The sequence below is a fragment of the Piliocolobus tephrosceles genome, chromosome 17 (assembly GCF_002776525.5).
Source record: "Piliocolobus tephrosceles isolate RC106 chromosome 17, ASM277652v3, whole genome shotgun sequence".
Lineage (NCBI taxonomy): Eukaryota > Metazoa > Chordata > Mammalia > Primates > Cercopithecidae > Piliocolobus > Piliocolobus tephrosceles.
The window spans coordinates 73488720-73508316 of record NC_045450.1 but is presented as its reverse complement, the minus strand read 5'-3'; the positions used below and the strand labels follow the sequence as shown (position 1 = coordinate 73508316).

The window sequence follows — 19597 nt, the reverse complement described above, 5'->3', positions numbered from 1 at the left end:
CCTGCCTCAGCCTCCCGAGTAGCTGGGACTACAGGCGCCCGCCACCTTGCCCGGCTAGTTTTTTGTATTTTCTTTAGTAGAGACGGGGTTTCACGGTGTTAGCCAGGATGGTCTCGATCTCCTGACCTCGTGATCCACCCGTCTCGGCCTCCCAAAGTGCTGGGATTACAGGCTTGAGCCACCGCGCCCGGCCAATTTTTTTGAAAGGATATTGTGTTCGGAGGGAGTTGTGCCTCACGCAACCCCCTGGGTACCAGTCCTCGGGCGGCCAGGGGATTCACAGCTCCCCACCCCAAGGCTGAGGAGTCACCTGGCCTCTGCCATCGCGGATGCGCCCCCTGGCCTGGCCAGCCTTCCGGCCTCTCTCCCCCAGGTCTGGGCGGGGAAGAGCCACCTCAACGGCAGGGCCCATCCATCCGCGAGAGGCCAGCGCGCCCGGCCGGTCCAGCCCAAGCCCGCCGCCTCTGCCCTGGGCTTCTCCCTCCGGGCCCTGCACCGCCCTCCTGCTACTTGGACTCCTTCCTCACGCCCTCCGCCAGCCTCCCGCGCGCCAGCCTCCCGCGCGCAGCGTGGGGATCTCGGCCAATAGCGGAGAAAGGGCGAGGCCCGTAGCGCGCCAGGTGCGTGGGCGAGACCAGCTCACGCCCCTCCTCCAGCCGCCAGGGCCGCGGCCCACAGCTGTCTGGCTGCAGTCAGAGGCGCGGCCCGAGAAAAGGAAGGGCGCCTTGACTCGCACCTTTGTCCGGTTCGAACGTTCTGCCCAGTGGTGCGTGGAATGCGAGCGCGTCTTAAAATCGATGGCGCCTAGGAGTCCATGAAATACGGTACATGCTTCCGGCGAGGGACGCTCCTCCCCGCGGAAGCCCCGCCCCTCACCCACGCATCCGCCCCCCGGGGATGCCCCGCCCTTCGTGGCGGCCCCGCCAGTCTCCGCGCAGGCGCGCTCGGGCCGCCGCTGGCTCCTCGCACGCGGCCATGGCGGATCCCGAGCTGCAGCTGGTTGAGCGGCGGATCCGCAGCTTCCCCGACTTCCCCACCCCGGGCGTGTTATTCAGGTGCAAGCGCAGGCCGCCCTCGTGCCGTCCCGACCTGCGGGCCTGCGGATGGGAGAGCGTTGCCCGCGACCTCGGGACTGCCCGGCAAGCGGGGCGGGCAGGGCGGGAACCCTCGTTTTTCGCCCCCGGGGCCGCTGCCCTCCTTCGGCCCCGGCGTCACCAGGCCTGTCCTTGGTTCCAGGGACATCTCGCCCGTCCTGAAGGACCCCGCCTCCTTCCGCGCCGCCATCGGCCTCCTGGCGCGACACCTGAAGGCGACCCACGGGGGCCGCATCGACTACATCGCAGGCGAGTGCCGCGTGGCCGCATCCAGGGCGCCTCTGCCTCCGCGCGCGCGGAGGGTAGCACGTGGGCTCTGCGCGTCTGCTTGGGGGAGGGTTTTGGGGGTCCTTCGGGGGCGCCGGGACGGGCACCGTGCTTGGGGTCGCTCCCGAAGGGTTGTGAGGTTGGGCCCCCAGGCCGCCGCGCCGTGCAGGCGCCCTGCCCGCAGGTTCCGGGTCCCCCGCCCAGGACAGGCGTGACCGAGTCGCCGGGTCAGTTGGTCTCCCTGGACTGCCCAAGCTGAATCCACGGGGCCCAGCTGCCTCGCTTCTTGTTCTTTCTGCGAGCTGGTATTGAGCGCCTGCCACGAGCCCGGCCTTCCCTGGTGAAGATCGTGGAATGCCCACCCAAGGAAGGGGGGCCTGGAGGCCTCCGGGAGAGCCGGAGAGGTGGCCCAGGGAGAACAGTGTTCCCGGTGGTCTTGCCTCTCCTAGGGCGTGACAGCCCACTCCCTGCACACTGCCCTGAGGGAAGCGCCAGCTCTTGCTGGAGCCACAGCACTGCCAGAGCCCCCTTCTCACCTCCTGCAGGAAGCCCTCCCGGACCTCCTGCCAGGCTGGGGCAGGGTTTCCCTGAGCGTCCCCCAACTACCACAGCTCAGGTCACCTCGAGAGACTCTTTTTAGACAGAAGCCCTGGGGCAGAGCTGCCTTTGAGAGAGAGTTGAAGCCTGACAGGTTTCTACCAGCCCAGTTAAAGATGGGCTGCTGAGCTCGGGGAGAGGGGCGGTGCCTCCCCCAGGACCACAGCTAAAAAGTGGCCTCTTAAAAGACAGACCCAGGTCTGCACTCTGACCTGGAAGCAGCTCCTGGTAGGTGACAGGTAACATTCCTTAAATGGTGCACGTCACTGGCCTTTCAGTTGGGAGCCAACCATGTACCCCTTGCCACCGGCCAACCCTGGCCCCTGGGGACTCCCATGCTGCCAAGTCACTCCTGTCACTCACCCTGACAGGCCTAGACTCCCGAGGCTTCCTCTTTGGCCCCTCCCTGGCCCAGGAACTTGGACTGGGCTGTGTGCTCATCCGAAAGCGGGGGAAGCTGCCAGGCCCCACTGTGTGGGCCTCCTATGCCCTGGAGTATGGGAAGGTAAGGGGGCTGGGGTGGCCAGAGGAAGGGGAGGGCCAGGCCACCGTGGCCACTCTCCCCCAGTTCTAAAGGCCCTCCCAGGCGTGTCAAGTGGAGCTGCTGTGGTTACAGTGCTCTTGGGAGCTCAGAGAGGGTGAGACACAGGCTGGGCTCACACAGCCAGGAAACAGCAAGGTGGGGTTGGAGTCAGGGCCTAGGGTGGCAGCTGCCAAGCTCTGCACACAAAGCTGTTTTCTGCGGGAGGCTGAGGACGACACGCCACTTCCCACTCCAGGCTGAGCTGGAGATCCAGAAAGACGCCCTGGAGGCAGGACAGAGGGTGGTCGTCGTGGATGATCTGCTGGCCACTGGTGGTGAGGGTCTGCCCGCAGCCAACTGCTGTGGCTCCAAGGGCCTGGTGGGAGTGGGGCAGGACCTCACTGTGCGTGACGTAGGATGCGGCTTACTGTTGTCCAGAGGGTGCCTGGTGGCCAGGCTGACACCTTCCTCTCCCCCCAAACCCTCCCCTCCCCAACCCAGGGGCTGGCCTGGAGCACCCAGTCTTTATAGCCCAGGCCAACTGGGGCCCTCACCCTCCCATCCCCAGGAACCATGCATGCCGCCTGTGAGCTGCTGGGCCGCCTGCAGGCCGAGGTCCTGGAGTGCGTGAGCCTGGTGGAGCTGACCTCGCTTAAGGGCAGGGAGAAGCTGGCTCCTGTGCCCTTCTTCTCTCTCCTGCAGTATGAGTGACTACAGGGCCTCCCAATCCAACACCTGCAGCTGGAGCCCAGGGACATTTCAGCCCTGGGCAACTGCAGTGACCTCTGCAGTCACCAGGGGCACCAGCTCCCCACAGGGAACACATCCCTTGTTTGGGTTCAGCACCTCTCCTGGGGCTGGAAGTGCCAAAGCCTGGGGCAAAGCTGTGCTTCAGCCACCCTGGGCCCATTTACACACAGGGAGAACGCAGTAAACAGCTTTGCCACAAGAACCGGCTCCTGTCATCCTGTTCCCCAGGGCAGGGAGCCCCAGGACACCACCAAACCAGCTGGACTACGGGCACGTGCTGCTTGGCATGGTGCCCAGCAGAGTCTGGCCTGGTTCTCACCTCAGGAGCCAGAACCGTCCAGGCACTGCAGAAAGAGGCCGTGTGGGCCCGTCTTCTAGGGAAGCAAGTGAGGGCTCAGGGATAACAGTCTGTCAATGCAGGTCCCACCCTGAGGCGGCCAATGTTACTGAAAGGGTTCTACCGCAGATCTAGTGGCTGTAAGCACAACTTTATTATAGCACTGAAGTCAGTGTGTGGGCAGGCCAGTCGCTTCTGGAGGCTCCAGGGATGTCCTGCCCAGCTTCTCCAGGCTGCCTGTGTCAGGGCAGGGCCACGTCTTCAAAGGTGGCTGGCTCTGGCCCTCTCGTGAAGGCCCCTGCGATGACATGGGGCGCAGCTGGATGATTCAGGATCACCTCTCCAATCTTGAAGTTCTTAATGACAAAAGTCACCCTTTGCCGTGGGAGGTCCCATATTCAGAAGTTCCAGGATTAGAGGGGATGGCCTCCTGCCAGCCACATTACCCAACCCCATGTTGCCAAAGCCCCTTCACCCTCAGCCACATTCCCCTGCCCTGATGGCCCCCCAGGGGGTGCTGGGATCTGGCTTCCCTTCCCCACCAGCAGCAAGGACAGAGGTGCCCACAGAAACTGGTTTAATGTGAATCCACCAGGTGAGCCCCATGCAGGGGCCACCACCCCGCAGCCAGAGACCCTCGGGCTGTGCAGCCTGCAGCCCACCTCTGCCTCTGGCCCTTGGGCACTCTGGAAAGGGAGAGCAAAGTGCATCATGTTCATGAAAGAAAATGCTGGTGGCCCCAGGCCAGTGAGCCTGAAGCCCCTGTCTGTCCAGTGGCCCCCAGGCTCACAGCCCCTCTTCAGCGCGGGCCTGGCGGGCCAGGCGTGCAGTGATGCTGGCCAGGTCCGCAGCCTTGTCCAGCTTGACGTAGGTGTCGGTGCGAATGTGGTGAAGGCGAAGCCAGTCTGGCAGGAGCTCAGAGAGGAGCAGCAGGTGTTTCTCCATCTCCCCTGTGGGAGGAGAGGGGGACACTGAGGCTGGTGCTGGGCCCCAGCCCCACACCGGCAGCACTTGAGACCAGCCTGACCACCCAACCTCTGTGCCCACCTGGACACCCTCAGTGCCCCATCCCCGGGCCTTAGGGCAGAGGTGGTTCTGATCAGAGGCCCAGGTCTGGGAGGCATGAACAGTGAGCGGAGAGCGCCAGGCCTACAGTTGAGGCCATGTGAGGAGGCATGGAGCATGGGGGCCGCCAGCCCATGAAAACCCTGAGGCAGGGGTGCCCTGTAGTGCTGGGACCTCCATGTGCTCAGGGTGGGGTGACCAGAGGCCTGGGAGGCAGTGTAGGGTGCATGTGGGGCCCCTTCTGACCAAGCACTGCAGGTGGTCAGGGAAATGGGCCAGAGCTGTGAGAGGGAAGCTGCCTCCAGAGGCTGCAGGTGTGGAAGGGCTGGGTGGAGGCTCAGGGGTGGCTCAAAGGAGGGCAAAGCACCCAGCACACACCAGTGCAAGCGGCCAATGCCCACTGCACATCTGAACGGAACAAATCAGTGATAGACACCCCTGGTCAGAAACCTGGGGAGGCGGCTGCAGCACTGGGCAATTCCACTGTGTGCGTCCCCTCACCCCGCCCTGCACGTACCGGGGCTCATGGCAGTGCGACAGCTGCCCACCATCCTGGCACAGACCACCTCCATGCTGAGCGCAGGCTTGCGTTCGGACACAAAGACGCTCCGCAGCACGCGGGCCAGCTCAGGCAGCCGTTCTAGGCGCTGCAGCCGCTGCTCCTGCTCCGGGCACCGTGTCATCTGTGCCAGCTGCTTCTGTGCCTCCTTGGCTCGGACCTGCAGCAGGTGCGGGGACCTGGTTAGTGGGCAGCAGATCACCAGGCCCCCACCCGCCATCACTGGGGACGACTCACCCGCTCCAGCAGATCCTGGGACACCCCCTTCAGAGCGCTGGGAGAGGCTGCAGGCGGGGTGGCTGGTGGGGTAGCCGGCAGTGCTGGCCTGGGGCTGCTGGGCTCAGCAGAACGCAGGGCCAGTTGACTCAAGGCCTGCTCCATCTGCGGGAGGGACAAGTTGGGGCGGAGAGGTCACAGGAGGCAACATGCCCCTGGCTCTCTGCCCAGGAGTCCCCGGTATCTCAAGGCACAAGTTGGCCCAGCACACTGGGTGGTCTGTGCTAGTCAATGCAGTTTCCCAGCGTGCGGCATCGCCTGCCCGGGGCCAACTCCCTACATGGGGCAAGTGGCAGAGACAGGCTTAGAGGTTGCAGCTGGGGACAGAGGGCAAATACCACCTACTCTCTGGACCCCCCAGCCCAGGAGGAAGCCAGATGAGGCGTCAGGCTCATCGCCAAAGCCCCACCTCTTATGCCCGGGGTCAGGCTGGCCCACCCACCCGGGAGAAAGGGGCTGCCCAAGCCTCGCAGCCTCACCCTGGGTGACATCAGGCTGCGGGCCCGGGCCAGCACCTCCTGAGCAGTGGTGAGTTTCTCCGTGGCGGGTGGCTGGGGCAGCGCAGCTGGCTCGATGTCGGGCACTTCATCCACGTTGAAGCGTGGGTGCCAGCGGGTCAGCTGGTCCTCCGGCACCACCATGGGGGGCCTCAGGGAGGCCAGGAAGGCCTGGGGAGAAGGAGCAGATGGGTGACACTGGGCACATCTGAGACAAGGGCAGGATGCATGTGAGGTGGGGCTGTCTATGCTTACGTCCCAGCTGGGCCACCTTGGGCAAGTCACTTAGTCTCTGCCCAGTGCTCAGCTTGGAGGGAGGGCACACGGCCTCCCACGGCCTATACTCGCTGAATGCCTTGGGGACCTCCTCCGTGCCTGCAACTGCACCCTGAGCACACCAGCCCTCAGCTCAGGGTGAACCCAACCCGGTTCCATCCTGGGAGAAGCCGTGGGTGGCAGGGATGCTCCAAGCACAGGGTTACGTGCTGAGGCAGTGCTGGCACCACCATCTTTGCACAGCAGGGCCGGGGGCCGCTCACCTTGTGGTGCTCCTTGACGTGCTCCACCAGCTTCTGGCTGAAGATCTGCCGTCGCTGCAGGAGGCGCGAGGCCGTGAGCTGAGGGGCTGCTCCGTCAGCCTCTGTGGGACGAGTCCAGGCCTAAGTCCCGGCCAGGCCGCCCAGCACCTCACACCCACCCCAGAAAGTGTGTGGGTCACAGATGGGGAAACCGAGGTCTTGCACCCAGCACCTACCCTGCTCCAGCAGTGGCTCGATGGTGAGCTGGTAATCTGACCTCTTGACACCATCCTTGAAGGTGGGGACGCCGCGCTCCTGGCGGAAGCAGTAGGAGGCCGGGTACACGGTTTTGATCTGGCCAACATTGCGCTCCTCAAAACGCCTACAGGAGGAGGGGGCCGGCTCAGGAGGCAGCAGGCCCGGGCCCACCCCCAACGCCAGGGCAGCCCCAGCCCACCCGCGGCCACTCACCTGCGCATCATGTCCTGCACGCCCCGTTGGACCTTGGCAAAGGTGGGCGTCTCAGCGCGGTTGTGGAGCATGCCCACGATGGTGTCCATGCTGCGGAACATCTCCGCCAGCACCTGGTACTTGTAGGGCAGCACAAGCCCTGGTGGGCCAGGCTGGGCCAGGGCATGGAAGCGCTGGTAGGCAGGCGCCTTCTCGCCACTGTCAGGGAGGGAGAAGCCTGGTGAGAAGCAGCAGGCCCCCACCCCTCCAATGCCACAGCAGGCCCCTCAACCAGGGAGCCTCCAGTGGGGCCTGCCACGCCACACACGATGGCTTTCGCGGCCCTTGCACAGCCACCAGCACTGGCACCATTAGGGGTAGCACTGGTGACAGGAAAGCGCAGCTCCACACTCCAGCTGTGCTGTGTCCCCACGGCACCCCCAGGGAAGCTCTGCCCTCTCCCCAGCCATTTCGCCAGCTCTCAGGGGCAGGGGCAGACAACACACCAAAGCGTCAGGAGCATTTGAAACCTACCAGAGTCCCGGAGGCAGGAGCTGTCCCCAACAGGAGGGACTGAGGGCAAAGGGCCAGCAGTGCCCAGGACCTTTTTCTCAGGGGTCTGGCTCCACGCCCTGGTGACTTCACCACCTCCCTCCTCGGAAGGAGCAGACCTGGGCCTCTACCAGGATCGCCCAGCCATGCCTCCCACCAGCCGGCCTTTCCCAAGGCCTCCTGGCCACCTACCCAGCACTCACCATGGCTCCTCAGGGCGGCCATTGGCCTCTGGGGTACAGGACTCTCCAGCATCCTGGGCACGGGACTTCAGCACTCGGACTCTTGCCCCCAGCTCCCGGGCCCGTTGGAGGCAGGACGCAAGCTCAGAGATGGTGTCCTTCAAGGGGATCAGGGAACATGGTGCTGTCAGGCAGTCAGGCCGGCACCACTCAGCACCACTCAGCCCTCCGGAATCTGCCCCAGGCCCCGCCCCTCACCTGGTTCTGCCAGGATGTCAGCTGGGGTGGCTGACCTGCTGCCGGGGTGGATTTCTTTATCTTCTGGCCCACAGAAGGGCAGGCTGGGATGTCTGGGGCCTCGGGGGAGTCAGGGGCCTCGGGGGAACTGGGGCTGGAAACCTGGTGAGAGGGACCCCAAGGGTGAACCCATGACAAGACCTGGTGCTCCTGGCTCTGCAGAAGACCCTGAAAGATCAGAAGCTCCTCTGAGTTAACAGACGGGCATGGCTCGGGGGCTTAGGGCTTCCCGCAGACGGTGATCTGCGCTAAAGCTGGCTGGGAACACAGCCTTGCTCTCGCCTTCCGGGGCAGTTTCCAGGGCGGACCCCCCTTCCAGCCCCATCATCATCATCAGATCCCGGCGCAAGCCCCGCAGTGCCTCCTGCTCATCTCAGAAGCCAGCCAAGTCCCCAGTGGTGGCAGGAGAGCCACAAGGTCCCCCGACCTATCCCAGAGTTCCCTGCGCCCTGCCCCCCGGCCTCAAATACCCCGCGCCCCGCCCTGCCTCCCCGCCCTGTCCCCTCCTGCCTCAGTTTCCCCACCCCCGTCCCTCGGCCTCAGTTTCCCCGAGGTCTGCCCCTGGGCCTCAGTTTCCCCGCCCCCGAGCCCCGGCCTCAGTCTCTCCGAGCCCCGCTTCCCGGGCCTCAGTTTCCCCGCCCCCAACCCCCCGGGTTCAGTCCCCCCACGTCCCTCACCGCGTCCGCCGACAGCCGCAGCCTCCGGCGGGCCGGCGGCCTGGCCTGGTCGGGTCCGGGGGCGGCGGGCGGGCGGGCGCGCTTGCGGCTGCCGCTGGTGGCGGAGTCCGGGGCGCGGAGTGCGGGTCTGGCGGGGCTGGGGGTGCGGCAGGCCAGCTTGGGCGGCGCGATGCGGCGCCCGGGGCGGCGGCGCGCAAAGAAGTCGGTGACGCGGCGCTGCTCCATGGCGGCGGAGTGCGCGGCGAAAGCAAGGAAGGAAGAAGGAAGGGAGGAAGGGGCGGGCGCGGTTCCCGCCAAATTTCCCGCGGGCGCCCAGGCCCCGCCCCCGGCGCGGACGAACCAACGGGGCGGAGCACCGAGAGGAAAAAAATACGGACGGGGCGCGCATGCGCGCTGGTGGGCGCGGGAAACCGCTTGGCCGCCCGCATGCGCCGATGTGCGGCTGTGGACCCGCCGGTGGGAGCAGTCGCCCGCGGGACTCTGGCGTGGTCTCCGGATCCCGCGTGTGGCTCTCACTTTTCAGGGCGTGTCGGTGGGGCCGCTGGCTTCAGGGTCAGAGGGAGCGCAGTCCAGGTAAATAGCAGCGCGCGCCTGACAAAACCCCGGCGCTGCCCCGGGGAGCCGAGGACGGTGCGACCTGGGGGGCTGCAGGCTCGGGCTGGTAAAGGCGCTGCCCCCGCGGGCCGCACGCTCCTTATTTCTTTTTTTTAAATTGTTTCTATCGAGGCGGAGTTTACGTTGCCCGGGTGGTCTCAAACTCCCCGGCCCAGTGATCCGCCCGCCTGGAACTGCCGCCTTCCAGAGCGCTGCGATCACAGGCGTGGCCTCCGCGCCCCGCGTTGCTCGCTTTTTAAAAGGGTGAATTTGATATGCGAATTATTTCTCAATCAAGCTATTACATGGAAAGGAAGAAAAGGAGCCGGGCGCGGTGTCTCACGCCTGCAATCTGTTTGGGTACAGGCTTTGGTGGCTGCCTTCCAACCAGCGTTGCCCACTCTGCCGGCAGAAAAGACGAAAGACGTCTCCTATGACTGAGCGTTGAGCTAATAAGTGCCCAAATCCCCGCCCGCCTTCCACGCCATGCCCAGCTTGCCGGCAGGAGAGGCATTGGAAGTCTGATTGCCCCGCCATCAGGACAGGCACCGCACCTCAACGTAGTGCCTCTCCTCAAAGGTCGGAAGGCTCCTTCCAACTCCTACACCTTGAGGAGGACTGACGGTGCCCACACTCGGAGACCCCGGTCACCCTCGCCGAGCCCAGGGGAACGCTACAGGTAGCGGGTAAGCCAGTTTCTTTTCTCATCTATACTCTGTTTTGCCGTCCTAGGAGGACCTAGCCAACGCTCCACTATTTCAGTAGTTACGGTAAACGGTAAACCGTCTAGCCCCACCAGACCCCGATGTTAAATTGCTGCCTGGACTATGCATGTTTTGCCCACTCTTTCCTCATCATGCCCTCTTGCCCCACTTTTGCCCACTTTTCCCTCATCATGCCCTCTTGCCCCACCCCCTTTTAGGACAAAACATCTTAAGCAAACTTAGGGCGTCCGTTAACCTACCCTCTCATCCCCACCCTGGCTCCAACACTGTTTTCATGATGCCCTTGTGCCCCCGGTTGCAGATTCTCTCAACATTACCTGGACTCATCAAGCAACAACTAACCAGAACCTCCATAGAGGCACATCAGTCGTGGGTAACCCTACTACCCCTTGCCCTTACCAGACTACAAGCGACACTGAGAAGCCCCACGGGCCTTAGTCCTTTTGAACTGGCATACGGGCGCCCTCTCACGCCGCAAGAACTCCCTACTCTACCCACACCATTAGCACCCTACCTGCCATACCTTTCTCTTTTAAGACAATCACTGACTTCCTCTTCATAGAACCCTTAGCCACTCTTCTCCCCGACTCCTCACCTAATCAGTTAGAAGACCTGGCCTGGCAAGATACTCTCTGTGACTTTAGCCATAATGAGCGTACTTTCTGCACCTTTATTAATGTTATCATGTTTAACTGTAATCCCAGTAACTCCTCTTACTACTCCTAACTTTCTGTGGAGATTCTCTATAACTGAGACTTGGACCACAAATAACCAAGTTCATTCAGTCATGCAAGGTACTGCAGATTGCCCCCCCGCAGGTTGCCAACAGGCCCTCTACTTAAACTTCACCCTAAGTTCCCTCACTCCAGGCTACCGCCCGGCCCTGTGCTTCCTATATGACCAGACCCACTATAACTGCCGGAACTACTGGCAAGAGGCTAATGTTGGGTGCCCCTACCCTTACTGTAACATACATCAATTAGGTTGGACAGGTTGGGGTCCACAAATGACAGCAAGCATATTTACCCAGGACGAAAATACTAAAAAATACAGACTTCTCATCAAAGATCCTTGGGATTCCCGGTGGGCCAGCGGGGTAAAAGGCGGACTTTATTCAACAGTCAGTTCCTCATATCCAACCGCAACCATCCGGGTAATTAGAACTTATGTCCAACAGATACAATTCCCTAAAAATGTGCAGGCTCTACAAAATCTAACCACAGTCATAAAACAACGTGAACAAAAACTACAGGAACAGTTAAACCCCCCAAACAACAAAGACCCGTTCTCATGGTTGGCCCTTATTCGTCTAGGACTTAATCTATCACAGGCAGCTGGACTGAAAAATCTTTCCCAATGCTTTCTCTGTGCTACTCTCGGCAAAGCCCCCTTTTTGGCAGTCCCCCTACCGGCCGCTTTCAATACTACCAATGACTCTACCAGCTCACTTCACTCAGCACCCCTGTCTCAGGTCCCCTTATATCATAATCCACAAAGTCTACCCCTTCCCTTCTGTTACTCCACTCCAAATTCTTCATGGTGCCATCACACCCAAGCTCCCAATAAAACCCAGATGGCCCCCCTTGGCGGCTACTTCTGGTGTAACCATACCTTATCCAAAACTCTTAACCATACCTCCCTCACCCAGTCTCTTTGCGTTCCAGTGTCCTTGGTACCCAGTTTAACCCTATATGGTAAAGGAGAACTGTCCGAACTAACTTCTCAGCTTACTATTCCTAGCCAAAAAATCCAAAAACGGGCTATCTTTCTTCCATTAGTTACCGGGCTTTCCTTAGCATCCTCCCTAGTAGCCTCAGGACTTGGACCAGGAGACCTCGCCTACTCAATTCAATCCACACAGACCCTCTCCACTCAGCTCCAGGCAGCGATAGACGCTTCAACTGAAAGCCTAGCCTCTTTACAGCGTCAGATCACCTCAGTAGCTCAGGTAGCGGCACGAAATAGGCGGGCATTAGATTTTCTTACTGCTGAAAAGGGAGGAACATGCCTTTTCCTTGGAGAAGAATGTTGCTACTACATAAATGAATCAGGCCTAGTTGAAACCAGAATTCAAAAATTAAAGAAAATCAGTAAAGAACTCCAAGAATCTAACAGCCGTTTAGTACCCGGAACCCTGGTATGGTTGCTTCCTTTCCTAATCCCCATACTAATTCTCTGCATTATTTTATGTTTTGCTGCCATTTTTATAAAATTCCTCCGAGCCAGGGTGCAAGAAAATTACTCGAGTTTCCTTCAATCAAATGCTCCTACACCCTTACACCCAACTGCCAACCTCGGACCCTAACTACGCCCCTTAACAGCAGGAAGCAGCCAGAGAGACAACTGCGCCCTAAAATCTTATAATCAATGAGAGGTTGGACTGTTTGGGTGAAGGAATGGGCCAAGATGGAGGAAAAATGAACAAGATGGCATAGTCCCTGTTGCTTCCAGGTTCTTCACCACCAATTTACCCGCGCCCGGGAAAGCACAAACCAACTGAGCATGCGCCAAGTGACGTCAACCTGAAGAAATTGAAACTTACCATCCACGCCCGTGAAGACGCCCCCGTCCACCCACTGCCCTCCCCTTTCCCGTCGCAAGGCATAAAAATCTGTCCCCGGCGAGTGCCGGCGCGACTTCTCCAGCCGCGACTTCCCTGGCCCTCCCCACTTGCGGACCGGAGAACCTCGCCCGAGAGCGCGTGCATATTTGCAAGTAAAGGCTACCACTTTATTTGATTCCGGCCTCTTATTAATTGGGCTTTTAATAAAACAAAACAATCCCAGCACTTTGAAAGGCCGAGGTGGGCAGATCACGTGAGGTCAGGAGTTCAAGACCAACCTGGCCAACATGGTGAAACCCCCTCTCTACTAAAAATACAAAAATTAGCCAGGCCTGGTGGCGGGCGCCTGTAATTCCACCTACTTGGGGGGCTGAGGCAGGAGAATCGCTTGAACCCGGGAGGTGAATGTTGCAGTGAGCCGAGATTGCGCCATTGCACTCCAGTCTGACGGAAAGAGCGAGACTCCGTCTCAAAAAAAAAAAAAAAAGGAAAGAAAAGAAACTGCCTTTAACATGGCTGATATTTTAAAGTTTTAGTTCTTAAAACCTACAGCGCTCCAATCTGGGAAACGGCCTCGAGTGCTGGTTATCTGGAAAGCCGGAGTCGCAGCCACTCCTTTCAGAGACACCAATGAGCAGGGCCAGGACGCAGCGCCAGAGGTACCCCCCCAAAGTAATGAGGAGGCCTGGGGGCCTGGGAGGGAAGGGGACACGGATAGAAGAGGCCAGGGCTGAGAGGAGGGCTTCTGTTTTACTATTTTCCAAGTTTTCTGTAAAAAGCATGAATTGTGCCTTTTTTTTTTTTTTTTTTAAGTTAAAGAAATAGAAACCGGTTTGGTGATGCAATTGGTGCTTGCAAAATACCTCAAAAGTGGCCTGCACGGTGGCTGAGCCTGTAATCCCAGCACTTTGGGAAGTCAAGGTGGGCGGATCACTTGAGCTCAGGAGTTCAAGACCAGCCTGGCCGGCCGGGTGCGGTGGCTCAACCCTGTAATCCCAGCACTTGGGGAGGCCGAGACGGGTGGATCACGAGGTCAGGAGATCGAGACCATCCTGGCGAATATGGTGAAACCCTGTCTCTACTAAAAAATACAAAAAACTAGCTGGGCGAGGTGGCGGGCGCCTGTAGTCCCAGCTACTCGGGAGGCTGAGGCAGGAGAAAGGCGTGAACCTGGGAAGTGGAGCTTGCAGTGAGCTGAGATCCAGCCACTGCACCCCAGCCTGGGCGACACAGCAAGACGCTGTCTCAAAAAAAAAAAAAAAAGACCAGCCTGGCCAACATGGCAAAACCCTGTCTCTACAATAAATACAAAAATTAGCCAGGCCTGGTGGCGGGCACCTGTAATCTCAGCTACTCAAGATCCCGCCACTGCCTCCCAGCAGCTTGGGCAACGGTAAGACTCCATCTCCAAAACAAAACACCTCAAAAGTGAGGAGGTTCATAAGAGGGGGCATGGTGAGGCATTTGTTTTTCATCTTTATTTAGGGGATCAGCACCTAGACCTGTGTTTTGTAAGCAGCTGGTAGCAAATTTTTAGTGGGTCAAGAAATAAGTATAGAAGACTGAGAACCACATTTTTTAAAGCTATGTTTTGTTAAAAAGTTTTGTTTTGGGCCGGGCGCAGTGGCTCACGCCTGTAATCCCAGCACTTTGGGAGGCCGAGGCGGGTGGATCACAAGGTCAGGAGATCGGGACCACCCTGGCTAACACGGTGAAACCCCGTCTTTACTAAAAAATACAAAAAATTAGCCGGGCGTGGTGGCAGACGCCTGTAGTCCCAGCTACTTGGGAGGCTAAGGCAGGAGAATGGTGTGAACCAGTGAGGCAGAGCTTGCAGTGAGCCGAGATCGCGCCACTGCACTCCAGCCTGGGTGACAGAGCCAGACTCTGTCTCAAAATAAATAAATAAATAAATAAAAATTTTGTTTTGGTACGCATGCTCTGGGCCACCATGCAAAATATAACTTTTTTTTTTTTTTTTTTGCTCACCCGGGTTGGAGTGCAGTGGCATGATCATAGCTCACTGCAGCCTCCACTCCTGGACTTAAGGGATCCCCCTGCTGTGGCCTCCCAAGTAGCTGGGGCTACAGGCATGACCCACCACACCTGACCACACCACACCACACCACACATTAAACAAATATGTATTTCTTCGGTCAAAACTGCTTGCAGGTTGGGGCAGGAATTGACTTGGAAGGGAGCACCAAGGAATTTTCTAGGGTGATAGAAATGGTCTATATCATGATGGGTTTGGGTTACATAAGTGTATGAATTTATCAAAATCTGAGGGTACCTTAAGATTTGTGTATTTTATGGTATGTAAATTTATCTAAAAGCCAAATTATCAGCCGGGCGCAGTGGCTCAGGCCTGTAAGCCCAGCACTTTGGGAGGCCGGGGTCGCGGATCACCAGGTCAGGAGATCAAGACCATCCTGGCTAACAAGGTGAAACCCCGTCTCTACTAAAAATACAAAAAAAAAAAAAAAAAAAAATGAGCCGGGCGTGGTGGTGGGCACCTGTAGTCCCATCTACTCAAGAGGCTGAAGCAGGAGAATGGGGTGAACCCGGGAGGTAGAGCTTGCAATGAGCCAAGATCAGGCTACTACACTGGATGACAGAGCGAGACTCCGTCTCAAAAAAAAAAAAGCCAAATTATCAGCAAATACTGAACTCTATAGTCAATGACATGCACGCAGAAGTGTTTAGGAATAACAGGTGTCTGACACTTTAAAATGCATCAAATAAGATGGACAGGCTGGGCGCAGTGACTCACACCTGTAATCCCAACACCTTGGGAGGCCAAGGTGGGTGGATCATCTGAGGTCAGGAGTTCGAGATCAGCCTGGCCAACATGGTAAAACCCCATCTCTGCTAAAAATATAAAAATTAGCTTGGTGTGGTGGCGGGGACCTATAATCCCAGCTAGTTGGGAGGCTGAGGCAGGATAATCGCTTGAACCTGGGAGGCAGAGGTTGCAGTGAGCCAAGATCACACCATTGCACTCCAGCCTGGGCAACAGAGCAAGACTCCATCTCAAACAATAAAATAAAAAAATAAAAATAAAGATGGACAGAGAGAGAAAGAGATATGTGACAAGCAGGCCAGACACGGTGGCTCACGCCTGTAATCCCAGCACTTTGGCAGGCCAAGGCAGGTGGATCACCTGAGGTCAGGAGTTCGAGACCAGCCTGACCAACATGGTGAAACCCTGTCTCTACTAAAATTACAAAAAGTAGCTGGGCGTGGTGGCAGGCACCTTTAGTCCCAGCTACTTGGGAGGCAGAGGCAGGAGAATCACTTGAACCTGGGAGACAGAGGTGGCAGTGAGCTGAGATCGCACCACTGTACTCCAGCCTGGGCAGCAGAGCGAGGCTCTGTCTCAAAAAAAAAAAAAGCCGGGCACGGTGGCTCAAGCCTGTAATCCCAGCACTTTGGGAGGCCAAGACGGGCGGATCACGAGGTCAGGAGATCAAGACCATCCTGGCTAACACAGTGAAACCCCGTCTCTACTAAAAAAATATAAAAAACTAGCCGGGCGAAGTGGCGGGTGTCTGTAGTTCCCAGCTACTTCGGAGGCTGAGGCAGGAGAATGGCATGAACCCGGGAGGCGGAGCTTGCAGTGAGCTGAGATCCGGCCACTGCACTCCAGCTTGGGCGACAGCGAGACTCCGTCTCAACAAAAAAAAAAAAAAAAAAAAAGGCCGGGCATGGTGACTCATGCCTGCAATCCCAGCACTTTGGGAGGCCGAGGCGGGCAGCTCATGAAGTCAAGAGATGGAGACCATCCTGGCCAACATGGTGAAACCCTGTCTCTACTGAAAATACAAAAATTAGCCAGGCGTGGTGGCAGGCGCCTGTAATCCTAGCTACTTGGGAGGCTGAGGCAGGAGAATCGCTGGAACCCAGGAGGCAGAGGTTGCAGTGAGCCGATATTGTTCAATTTGGGAGGCGGAGGCAGGTAGATCATCAGAGCTCAGGAGTTCAAAACCAGCCTGACCAACATGGCAAAACCCCGTCTCTATTAAAAATACAAAAACTGGCCGGGTGCGGTGGCTCAAGCCTGTAATCCCAGCACTTTGGGAGGCCGAGACGGGTGGATCACGAGGTCAAGAGATCGAGACCATCCTGGCTAACACGTTGAAACCCCGTCTCTACTAAAAATGCAAAAAAAAAAAAATTAGCCGGGCATGGCGGCGAGCGCTTGTAGTCCCAGCTACTCGGGAGGCTGAGGCAGGAGAATGGCGTGAACCCGGGAGGCGGAGCTTGCAGTGAGCCGAGATGGCACCACCGCACTCCAGCCTGGGCGACAGAGCGAGACTCCGTCTAAAAAAAAAAAGAAAAACTGGCTGGGTGTGGTGGTATGTGCCTGTAGTCCCAGCTACTCAGGAGGCTGAGGCAAAAGAATCGCTTGAACCCGGGAGGTGGAGGTTATAGTGAACTGAGATCACGTCAATGCACTCCAGCCTGGGCGACAGAGCGAGACTCCATCTCAACAACAACAACAAAAAGAACAGTGCAGAACATTAAGATAGAGTCTGAGGGGTAAATGAGATTCAACTTCCCTGGATGTTTGAAATTTTTGAAAATAGAATGTCTTGAAAAGGTGTATTTCTCATTGTGGGTTTTGGACACAAGAGTTTGAAGGACCCTGGGACCAGACAACCTCCGGCAGGGCAGTTAGCTCATAAGGCACCTTTGTGAAAAACAGCTTGACAAGTGGAGCCATGTGGATCTCAGCTCCCGCTGCCCCCTTGGCCAGGAACCCTTGGGCATGCCTTAGCTTGCACAGCGCTGCGTGGCAACCTTTGCTTGTGAGTCTCTTCAGCTGTAATATCCCATTCTGTTCTAATCAAGATGGGGATCCTGGCTTTTCTCAAAGAGGGCAGAAAGTGATCTGGGAGTCATAGTGGAACACAAGCCAAATAGAAGTTGGCTATGTATGAAAGAGGGAAAACGTGTAAAATATTAAAGCTATAATGGGAGCATAAATTATAGACAAAGCCTCTCCTTAGGACCTACTGCAGTAAGGGGACCTTGTAAATCCTTGGCATCATAACCTTTCATTGGGTAGGAGGGAGCTGTCACCTCCCCTAGTGACATGGTGGCTCCCCACTCTGTCTCACATTGAGAATAAAGAAACAGCTGGTCTCAGAGAGGCAGCGTTAGCCACACCTAACCACAAGCAACTGCTCCACATCTGGCTGCTGGTGCAACCGTTTGGCCCAGTCCCTGCCTTCCATAGATAAGCTGATGGACAGGATGCTGCCAGAGTCCTCTCCAAGGCCTTCAAAAGGCCAAGCCGACTCCAGCATTTCATCTCTCCTGCCACCTGCCCACCCACCAGCCGGAACCACAGGGTACTACGCTGGACTCCTGGAGCCATGCCAGGGACCCAGGTTAGGCCCATGGTCATGAAAGCACCCCAGAGACCACCTCAGGACGGGAGCTTCCTTCCTGCTTGGCCACCCCGGGCTGCCTGATTTCAGCGCAGCAGCACCTGTCACCACTCACCTCAAGAGGTGGCTCCAGAGCCTCCTAGGAGGCAAGAGGCCGTGGCAGTTGCTGTCATCATGGCCAGCCATGGGGCTCCAGCCGAGGGCAGAAGCAGGCTCTGGAATGAGTTGGACCCGGAAGCACAGTACACAGGGGGCTGGTAAGAGTGCAGGCATGAATGTAGCTTGGGTCTGGCCCTGTGTGGGATGAGAGGCCAGGCTGCAGAAGTGTCGGGAGCTGGGAGGCTAAGGGTGGGCCCCGTGTTCACTGCTCTCGACCAGAAGGTGGGAAGCAGGCACCCAGGGCCGGTGGGGGCCAGGCCCCTCCTGAGTGCAATGGCCCGTGTCAATTATGGTGGCTTAGGATCCAGCCGTGGCAACTGCTCAGTATTTTCAGTGTCACCCCTGGAGACTAGGCTGTTCGGGATGACTTCTGCCTTGTGGGGGGTCCTGGGAAAATTACCTTGTTCACCTGCAGTGATGGAGTTCATTCAGCTGCACATTTGTGCTGTATAGCCCCGCCTCCCAGTCACAGCTGATTGGGTGAGAGGTGCACAGCTGAACCAATCAGATCCTATCCTGGGACTGGAGCCTCAAGTAGAAATAACCTATTGGCTGCCTCTCATTGTGGTGTGAAGACAGAGCCAGCCAGACACAGCAGCCAGCCCAGATGGCTTTAAAGAGTTTCCAATTTGGTGTCTTGGGAGGCCTGCCAGCCCTCCAGGCTGCCCTAGATTTTAATGAAGTAGCCTATTCCTTCCCACACATTTGCCTCTTTTGCCTGAAGTGCCTCTGAGTGGGTTTCTAGCTCTTCTAACCCAAGATGCTGTAATTAAAGCATGGTCACAAGGGTTGATCCATATGAGGCTGCATTAGTAGAAATATAGAGTCTAGTGTAAGGGAGGTGAAGGCCCTTTTCTGCTCTGTTCCATCCAGGCTCCACCAGACAGGCCATGTTGGCTTATGGGTGTGGTATGCTAAGAGGACTTAGCCTGCTCAAGTGCCTTCAGGAGAGAGAGCCATGATGGCCAAGGCGCCAGAATCCCTGTCTGTGGACATTCACCCTGGAGAAACCTGGAGACCAGGGTCTGTGCCTCCATCCATTTGATCAGCTGGTATTCACGAGTGCTCGCCAGGAGCCTGGCCGCTCCGGGTTTCAAGTGATTCTCCCCACTCAGCCTCCTGAGTAGCTGGGATTACGGGTGCCCGCCACCATGCCCAGCTAATTTTTGTATTTTTAGTAGAGACAGGGTTTCACCATGTTGGCCAGGTTGGTCTCAAACTTCTGACTTCAGGTGATCCGCCTACCTCAGCCTCCCAAAGTGCTGGGATTACAGGTGTGAGTCACCACGCCCAGCCAAAATTTATTAATGAGACATTTCACACTATTTTTCTCATCCCTATCATCATTATGCCATCTTCCTCCTCGTCACCAGTATCACCATCACCACCTTCAACATTATCATCACCAGGACCACCATCACCACCACCATCAGCATCATCATCACCACCACCTTCACCATCGTCACCATCACCCTCATCATCACCATCACCATCATCACCACCATCACCATCATCACCA

At 57.9% G+C, this 19597-nt stretch overlaps 3 protein-coding genes across 4 annotated transcripts; 2 read left to right on the top strand and 1 right to left on the bottom strand.

The window, feature by feature from the left end:
* Positions 1-896: 896 nt before the first annotated feature.
* Positions 897-3430, top strand: APRT (adenine phosphoribosyltransferase). The gene is made up of 5 exons (XM_023228923.1): positions 897-1055; positions 1237-1343; positions 2330-2463; positions 2738-2816; positions 3050-3430. The coding sequence occupies exons 1-5, from the start codon at positions 898-900 to the stop codon at positions 3190-3192; spliced, it is 621 nt and encodes a 206-aa protein (XP_023084691.1). The 5' UTR covers position 897; the 3' UTR covers positions 3193-3430.
* Positions 3431-4128: 698 nt separating this feature from the next.
* CDT1 (chromatin licensing and DNA replication factor 1) lies at positions 4129-8949 on the bottom strand. Of its 2 annotated transcripts, none has more exons than XM_023228925.2 (10): positions 8642-8949; positions 7926-8066; positions 7689-7825; positions 6955-7152; positions 6720-6865; positions 6505-6605; positions 5948-6136; positions 5430-5573; positions 5151-5352; positions 4129-4518 (listed from the first exon to the last, which is right to left on the bottom strand). In XM_023228925.2, exons 1-10 carry the CDS (start codon positions 8864-8866, stop codon positions 4355-4357), a joined length of 1647 nt encoding a protein of 548 aa, XP_023084693.1. In that variant the 5' UTR covers positions 8867-8949; the 3' UTR covers positions 4129-4354. The 2 variants fall into 2 exon arrangements, with proteins under 2 accessions (XP_023084693.1, XP_023084692.1); XM_023228924.3 differs by having other exon boundaries at positions 7926-8132; positions 8642-8911.
* Positions 8950-9049: 100 nt separating this feature from the next.
* Positions 9050-12790, top strand: LOC111553841 (ERV-BabFcenv provirus ancestral Env polyprotein). The gene is made up of 3 exons (XM_023228926.2): positions 9050-9214; positions 9602-9921; positions 10262-12790. The coding sequence occupies exon 3, from the start codon at positions 10610-10612 to the stop codon at positions 12263-12265; it is 1656 nt and encodes a 551-aa protein (XP_023084694.1). The 5' UTR covers positions 9050-9214; positions 9602-9921; positions 10262-10609; the 3' UTR covers positions 12266-12790.
* The last annotated feature ends 6807 nt before the right edge of the window (positions 12791-19597 follow it).